The sequence below is a fragment of the Seriola dumerili genome, unplaced genomic scaffold (assembly GCF_002260705.1).
Source record: "Seriola dumerili isolate Sdu_G_001 unplaced genomic scaffold, Sdu_1.0 BDQW01000147.1, whole genome shotgun sequence".
NCBI lineage: Eukaryota > Metazoa > Chordata > Actinopteri > Carangiformes > Carangidae > Seriola > Seriola dumerili.
Genome location: NW_019174402.1, coordinates 1132856 through 1141926, shown reverse-complemented (window position 1 = coordinate 1141926; position 9071 = coordinate 1132856). Strand labels below are relative to the sequence as shown.

At 40.2% G+C, this 9071-nt stretch overlaps 1 protein-coding gene across 1 annotated transcript in view; it reads left to right on the top strand.

Annotated features, from left to right (window-relative positions):
• cbln1 (cerebellin 1 precursor) overlaps positions 1-5294 on the top strand; it is a 19010-nt gene extending 13716 nt beyond the window's left edge. The window contains exon 3 of the mRNA XM_022749940.1: positions 5096-5294. Within this exon, the coding sequence (XP_022605661.1) occupies positions 5096-5293 (198 nt within the window). The 3' untranslated portion in view covers position 5294. The remainder of the gene's footprint in view (positions 1-5095) is intronic.
• The last annotated feature ends 3777 nt before the right edge of the window (positions 5295-9071 follow it).

Genomic DNA, 9071 nt, shown 5'->3' with positions numbered 1-9071 from the left:
AGGACTTGAATGACTTGTGAGCTACTCTACTTTTGTGAAGAAAAATGCCCAATACAATACCCACATTAAAATCAGCCCTAACTGTTCCCTGCATTAAATTAGGGCAATAGCAGAAATAACATTTTGTCTCAGTTAAGTCCTGCCTTGGCTCTACCATGCAAAAGTCAAATGGCACACAAACATTTTCGCTGTCTCCGTTAATGGTCCCAACATGTTTTAACAAAGTCAACATGGCACTCCTCCACAACGGACACCTCTGTGTGAAATCCAAAAAAGCCATTATTTTAACTGACGGACGAGCCTGGCAACATTACACGTTCTAGATCTGAGGGGGGCTTAAGTAAGCAAGACAACCAAGAAACATGTTTAAATAATTGATTGAAAGAAACAGAGAGTGTTTGCGTGTCTGTGTGTCTGTGTGTGTGTGTGTGTTATGTGATGTGATGTGTATGGAGGGGAAAAATGTGTATTTGTGGAAAGGAGGGAAGGTTTGTAAGTGTGAGTTCCACATGAGTGATTTGGCTGAATGGATGGGGAGGCGAGAGGGTGGATTTTGTCTGCGTGATTTGTGTGTGTGTGTGTGTGTGTGCGTGCGCTTGTGTGTGTGTCTCAGGGTAACAGAGTGATGTAGTGATGCTGGCTTTTTTTGTCTGCCATCTCTGTCTCTGTTTTAGAAGCATTACATGCACACTGGACAGAAACCATTTCTCCCCTCCCTCTCCATCCATTCCCGCCTCCTTCTCCTGTCCTTTCTCCTCTTGTTCTATCTATCTATCTATCTATCTATCTATCTATCTATCTATCTATCTATCTATCTATCTATGTCTGTTTCATATTATAATCTGGATGTTAATAAGGCTAATTTGAAGTCTTTGGTTGCACCTCTCCACATATGATGATCTTTTTAGCCTAAGTGTGTCTGTCGCCTGTATATTGAGCTCAGCTTGACATTTTGGGTGGGGGAGGAAGTACTTGATATTTTTGGACTGGCCTCCTTTAAGTCTTTCTGCTTGATATGAATGTAAAATAAGAAACCCATAAGAAAGTAAGTTTGTACATTTACACATGAATCTTAATCTTTACTTAATAGTTATTGTGACTATTACAATATGGCAGTTTATCATTGAGCATCACTACATATTTTAAAGAAAGATCGAGGAGTGGTTCAAATGATTTTCTCCTTACACCCTCCCTCCATCTCTATCACACTCTCTACATTGTCCTTGAAAAGCCTCCATAAAAAGGGGTGTGTGTGTTTTGTTTTAATTGTGTACTCCGTTTCTTCACTTATCACCTCTCCAGTACAATCTGGAGCGATGTCAGTTATTGATGATGAGTTCCAAATTTCATGTTTCTAATGATTTGTGCTCGTCTTTCTTCAGTGATTGAAGATTCTTGGAAACAGTGTAATGTTTGTAATCAATCAAGACGCACACTAATGAAGTAGTGTTTTAACTGTAAGAAGTCTGCACTGATTATAACCACGGCATTAAAAGTGGTGAACTCTGCCGGTGCAAAGTGGACACATTGCGATATTGCAGGCATTAGTTGTATCACTATTGGCTTTATCGATTATTGGTTATCTGCAAATTGGATAATATTCTGCTTCCATGTGGTGTGTATTGGGGACAGACTGATGTACACAAATATACATAAATTTACACTTATCTTCCATATGCCAGTGTCATAGCTGCAAACCATTCACCTTTCAACGAAATAAGGTGCGTGGTTCTACATGTCTCTCGGCCAGTCATACCTGTGACCACATGTTTGTGGTGCATACTGTTTTGGGTTACTGTTTGACTTAGCTACAGAATGTTAACTTTTCCAAATCAAGCTAACTTTACCTTGATTGAATTAAACGTGGTGCGTGGCGAAATCTAGTTCACAATTCTGTTCATTTTCTATGGCACGCATGCGGTTTGCTTCTCAAGGCAGTGTAGCCGACAGCATGTGATCTGTGTCAACACACCCATACCTGCTGTTTCCTATGTGAAGTCCTACACACTGTTGGCATCTTGATGCATGTTAATTTTTCAGAGAAGTAGCAGTTTTATCACATTTGCCTCTTGCATTGGCACATTTTGGCTACTGTGCCCTGTCAGTATCATGCAGCTTGTTGCCTACCATCCCCAGGTGTAGCAGAGAGAGGGGGAGAAGAGGTTCAGGAAGAAGGAGGTACATGGCTAAGTGGGGCCAAAGCTTGAAATGATAAGGGCTTAATTTTTCTTATGTTTATTCTTTTCTCAATCATCCTTTAGTCAGTAAAACATCCAACAACAGTGGCCCCAAAGATGTTGTCTTCAAATTACTTAAGATATTTCACTTACATGACATATAACATGTCATTACCAAAAATGAAGGTAGGTGGGGGACTGGAGTGTGAAGATGCTGTCACCTTTTTGTTGTCAACTTGAATTTGCAGCTACATGTAGTGTTTTCAGTAAAGACATTCCTTCAGTCTAGCTCTTCTAGCTCCTTAAATTAAGTGTAAAGCTGCTACAGTTCACTTTGAAACTTGCTGACTTTATGTGACCCCCTTCCCATCCATGAGTAGTGTTTATGTCACAGTTTTAAAGACTTGTGACCAGTTGCTAGCTCTGTAGTCTGCAGAGAGAGGACGAACACGGATCAGAGGAGGGAGTGTGAAACTCTCAAACTGAATAGTGGAAGATGAATAAATATAAGAGGGTGAGTTCTTTTCCCCACAGAACAAGATGTGCTCAGCAGGAGCCAAGTTCAGGTCAGACAGCTAAACCAAAACTCCCTCATCTCACACTGAGTGATGCCTCAGTGTGTGTAGAAGCTACTGTATGTAGGACAAAACTTGTTTGTGTCAGCAGTTACTTTAATTGCTACTAGAGTGTGGTAATGCAGCAGTTATTTTTACTATGTGAAATATAAATTTGCCCATTGTCTCACATGTATTAGCCTGAGTGATACTCAGTTTACTGTGTGGTTGTCTGCTAATAATGTCTGCCAATTTTAAACTAATTGTGCAAGCAAAGACTTCCTAATTATCAGGTGTGTTATACTGTATATTAAATTTGGGCAATGCTGACAGCACTAATAAGCATGATAGTACCACTGGGGCACCAATAAGACAAGTATAATTAGCTAGATAAGTCAAAATATGTAGGTGTGTTATTATATATAAACCAAACCGCACAAGATCTCTAATTAAATCGGTTGTAGTTGTAACGAACAAAATTTTCAGCATTGTAAAATGTAATTTTTTGCCATGACCTGCGCTGTATTTGCATCCACATAATTAAAAAAAATAGTTTGAGCAGAGTCTGAGTGTTTTCATCACAGACTGGCTGTTCAGAGCAACACACACACACACACACACACACACATATACACATACACACACATATACAGCTTTAGTCGCTATGTTCACTTTGCTATTAAGAGGAGTGCTGGGCCAAGAGAGCTCTTGACTCTGACAGGCTCTTCATCTCCTGCCCACACACACAGACACACACACAGACACATGCACACACACACACACACACACACACACACACACACACACTCTCTCTCTTGACCATCAGATAGAATGAGGTGGATAAGTGTATAATTATGGGATGTTTATGACTGTGTTTCATCAGTTAGCAACAGTTTACTTGCTTCCAGGGTGTACAGAAGTATTTTGATGTATTTAGAGCTCAGAAGGGAAAATATCTGTCTGAGCTGAGCTGTTCTCTGGAGTGATAAACCTACATGTTGTGTAGAAACAAATGCATTTATAACGTAAGTACGATAAATGACACAAAAGATCTCACAGGCCTGGGTGAATAACTATGTTTTAAGAAAGAGTGGAAGGATTACGGGTGGTGGACACAATATTACAAACATCCATCCAATTGAATGCAAGTCAGCTCTACATTTTCCATACATTATCTAGTGCAAAGCAGCAATAGACTGGTGTCTGTCTGAGCAAGTTCAATACAATATACCTGGATAGATTTTTTTCATTGAACAGTCCCTTGTGTATAGCATCTGGGATTTTGGATACTTTTGAACATTTGAGCTGCCTTAGTGTATTGGTTTTCAAGCATATTTTTCAGATCAGTGATCCCTCATAAATAGTTTGTGCTACCTGCCACTCTTTAACCATCTTATCACATTTAAAAATGAAGCCTAAGAATATGAGCCTCAATGTACAAAGCAGGATGATACAACAGGCTCACAAATGGTTTGCATATTTTCTCTTTCCTCGTGCTCAGTCAGTCACCACATAGTCATCGCCTTACAGCATACAAACTACCTCTAGAAATGCATGTGAACACTGACTGTGTTGTCTCTCTTATCAAGAAACAGTAAGTTTGCTCACACAGGTTTTATAAAGTGTGATCCTGCATAAACAGACATTTCTCCAAAATTCATTTCAGTTTGTTTTAGTGCCACATCGGTACCAGGGGTAGCATAAAACCATTTTTTTTTTTTTTTTTATTGAAGCGTAAAGGGGGAAACAAAGCCAGCGAGCGCCTGTATTTCTGCTGTTGCTCAAAAGAGTAGTGATGAAAGCCACTGTCTGGTGTGTATGTTGGCTGGCCTGGGAAGGGAGGGGGACAGATCACTGACAGCTACGTCTCTTTGTAAGAAGAAGATGTTATTCCCCATCGAAACATTTGTTGAGTCAGACACAGTGTGGGACTGTTGTATCTCTCTATGTGTAAATGTCTCTCCAAGTCTTTGTTAAATCTTCTCCAAGTGGTAATTGAAAAGCAGGGAAGTACTCTCTTGATAAATCTATTGACAATGGGCTGACTGCACAACACAAAGCTGTGTCATTCAAATATGATATTCTGTTGTATTATTGTAATCACATTGTAATACATTGCTTTATGTACTTATTTTTATTTTTTTTTACAAGATTAAAATCTTGTATCTCAACTAGGAAAGTCCAAAAATATGACAATCTGAATCTACATGAAGGCACCGGCATGATGTTGAATATTCTGCGTGCGTTTCGTACCAAATGCCATTACATTTCCCAGCGTGTGTGGGTGACTGTCTGTGAGCCTGTCTGTCTCATTCCCCCTCTTTTCCATTCTGTAAACTGTCTATCCTTTTCCATCTTATCCAGGTGAGCCTGATGCACAACGGCTGGCCGGTCATTTCTGCGTTTGCAGGCGACCAGGATGTGACGCGCGAGGCGGCCAGCAATGGTGTTCTGATCCAGATGGAAAAGGGAGACCGGGCCTACCTCAAACTGGAGAGAGGAAACCTAATGGGAGGATGGAAATACTCCACCTTCTCTGGCTTCCTGGTGTTCCCCATGTAGAGGAAGATGCAGAGGAAGAGGAGGAGCAGGGGGTGGAAATGAAGGAGGAGGAGCTGGTGGAAGATGGAAAGTATGATGAAGGTGGGGAAAAGGCAGATGGAGGAAGAAGAGGGGCATGGGAAAGAGAAAAGGACGTGAATAAGATGGTGGAAAAGGAAGAGAAGAAGAAAAAAAAGAAGAGGGGATGTGACAACAGACTTCTGTTTTGGGATGCTGCAGAGGGTGGAGGGAGGAGGAAGGAGGAGAGATGTTAGAGAGATGTAAGAGCATGACACAGAATGATTAAACGAGGGTAAAACGGGAGAAGAATTATGGAGCAAGTACATGAGAGTGTATGGCCAGCTTCTTCACTTCCCTTCCTCCTTTCATCCATCCTTTCATTCATCCTTTTCCTCTGTTTTCTCTGTGGCTTGACTGCAGCTTTGGACAGCCAAAACTTTTTTTATTCTCTGCTGAAAGACGCAATTGATCATTTATATGTTCCAGAGTGTTCTAAAGCCCGAGTGTAACCCCCCCCTCCCTTCCTCCATATTCATCATTCAATCATTAATTCATCAACATGAGCTTTGAAGAATGTTTCTCCAAGAACTGCTCCCATCTTCCATTTACTGTGGCCATATTTGTAGTCTTTTTTTTTCTGATGCTTGACATAAATTGCCCTGATTTTGGATCAGCCTCTACCCCAACGCCAAACTAGAATTTTTTTAAAGGGGAAACATGAAACTCTGATCACAAAATCAGGGGCTGAGGAAGCATTTACCTCCTGTGAGCTGTGTTTTATAGTTGTCATAAAAATGACTTCACGTATTTTCAGATAACTAGACAGTTTGTTCTTGAAATACACATCTATTTCTTAGTTACTTAGTGTCTTGCACATAACCCTCCTCCAGACTTTGCCTATTCTTTGTCTTGATTTCTTAAAACTAGTTATAATGGCATCAAACATGTCTCCAAATCTAAGAAAAGCTATCTAAGGTGTCCAGCTGTGACATAGTAACTAAGCTGGACACTTACTGCACAAAAGAAAAGCTAAAGCACAGCTGCAACATTTTCAGTTGTTAATGGAAACCTAAAACCAATATTTAAAATAAAACTGTATGTGCTAATAATACATAAAATATAAATCAAGTAATGTTTTGTTGTTTTTATACTACCAATTTGCAAATGTGTTTTGAAAGTTAAGTTAATGCTTGCCAAGTTACAAAATGTTGAAAGTGAACAAGTCCCTACCACAGCTGGATTAACGTCCTGCAGGGTGATATGTGAATATTTGTTAGTTTTCCCGACTTTTTCCCTACGTCTGAGGTTTTGACTGTTAATCAGATAAAACAAGACATTTGAATATGTTCACTTCAGGGAATAATGATGGGCCTTTTCCACTAAACTCTGTATAATCATTAGATTATTGAAGAAAATAACAGACGCACTGATGGAAGCTTTTGGTTGCAGCCTAGTACTTATGATAGAACAACACTACCTTGTCTTAAATGTTCTGTGTTAAATACTATCATTGAAAAGTAGTTAAGTAATTAAAACTACTGGATTTTGGCATAGGTACCCTCTGCAAGACCAGGGACATATGATGGACGATGGAGGAGAGTTGATTTTCTATGTCAGTAAATTTCGAACAAATTCGGTATTAATCATATTATGTTGACCCAAATGCCATGGAGTAATCCTTTCTGGTTCTGGGGCCACTGTGCAGTTGCCCACTTTGCCCAGTTGCTAATCCAGCCTTGATCCCTGCAATATCTACTTGCAATATCCATGACTAAAGCATGATTTAACTCTGTAATAGTTATTTTTAAACACTCCATGGCACTTGATTAAGGTTAGGAAAAGATCATGGTCTTGGTTAAATACTGAAAAAGTCAAAAGCACTTTGAAGGACGAGACACAATGTGCTTATTTTTATTAACATCAGTGTCAGTGACATATACAGCAGGCGGCAACTAACAAACAAAATATAACTGGGAAAACAAATAAGTAAATGTGAGGAGACAGGAGGAGCCAGGATTGCTATCGGGAAACCAGAAATTTTACATTTTCACTGCACTGAAATGTGGAAGTATGAAGTATACAGTACAGCATATAACAACAGGAATTTCAGTTTCGAACAGTTAAAGGTTCTGTAAACAATTCCATTGGACGTCGCACTAGACCACCAGCATCTCAGACCAAAACAAATGCTTCATTGTCCACACTAATAGCCTCTGTTTGGCCACCCCCCACCCCCCCTTCATGTTCTCCGCAAGGTGTAACGAAGCACAGTGAATGCGGCCACTGAACACACAATGAGAAACACAACCGAATGAAGTTATTCTGTGTCCACGAGAGCCAACAAAAACAATCCAGCCATAACCATTAGCCCCTGGTAGCATTGCCATGATGTGGCACTAAGCCAGTGAGAGCCAAACACATTCAAAATATTGCTAACAGCAAGTTAGCTAACTTTATCATGACTTCCGTAGCCAGTCACTAATGTAAATAGACATGTAACATTATGTAGCCATCAAGTTACTTACACATCGAGGAGAGGAAAGTTCTGAGTCAAGCTGAAGCCCTTTAGCCGCCCGTGGTGCTCACCATGTCGGTAAAGCCAGTAGTAGACATTAGTATTGGCTCCACGGTCGGATTGGGAAAGAAATTCAGCCACAAACTTTTCTGCTCGCACTGCGCGCATGAATGACAGGCAGTAAAGTGACTGACGGAGCCAGAAACAACTTTTAAAACTTGATGGATGTTTTGACACTCCACTGGCCAACTGGGATTTGAGCCAGTAGCCCCCATGGCCACTCCGCCTGTGCCCTGGTCTTATCTCGTTCTTTGTCGGAGGCCTCTATTCTTTATTTTGGTGTCTGGACCGGACACTAAAACAAAGAACAGAGATGCTCAGATTACAACACATAAAGAGGGGGTGTGACTTGGTTCTCTGCTAGGGACCTCATCACTCCACTATATCTTTACATAGAAAATAGTTGTTTGCTGCTATATTATTGTTTAAAATCTCATTTACAGAACCTTTAAATATAGATGTAATAAAAACCTTCTCCAGTCATGCGGTCAATATGTTACCATGACTCTCTTGTGACTATATCTAATGAAACTAATATTGTACTGATGCAAGTCACAGTCACACAGAAAGGATTGCTCTACTTTGCTACTTAAGTGTTTTTATCATCTCTCTGGCAGCCAAACAAACATTCAAATCGGCCTCCATTCTGTCCAACCATCCTTCCTCCACACCTTCATCTCCCCTCCCTCTATCTGTCTTTCCCTCACTGCTGCTGTTTTTCAGATTCGTACCCCTCCCGCTCCAGGATCCTCTTCTCTCTTCGACTATGCTGTTGTACCCAAGTGCAGATTTCTCTCTTCCTTTTTTGGACACCTCTGTTCTCCCTTCACTCACTTCACCTCTTTCTTCCTTTCCTCAACGGCCCATCTCCCTCTCCTTCCTCATGTCTGTACTTTATCTGCTGCTGTACTCGTTTGCCTCCCAGCACGGATCCTTCCTTGCTTTTCTTCAATGTTGGACTTTGGACACTGAAACCAACGTACAACCACAAACTCTATTATATATATACATGAATTTACACAGTATATGGATATATAAATATATCAAAATCTAAGCCACTGTTTCTATTCTACTGGTATTATGATGATAATAATGATAATACTAATACTGAAAACTGAATCTGATCTTGATGACTATAATATCTGTATTTCCGTACTTCAGTGTTATATAAAAGAAAAAATATTCTAAGAGAAACTTACTAGT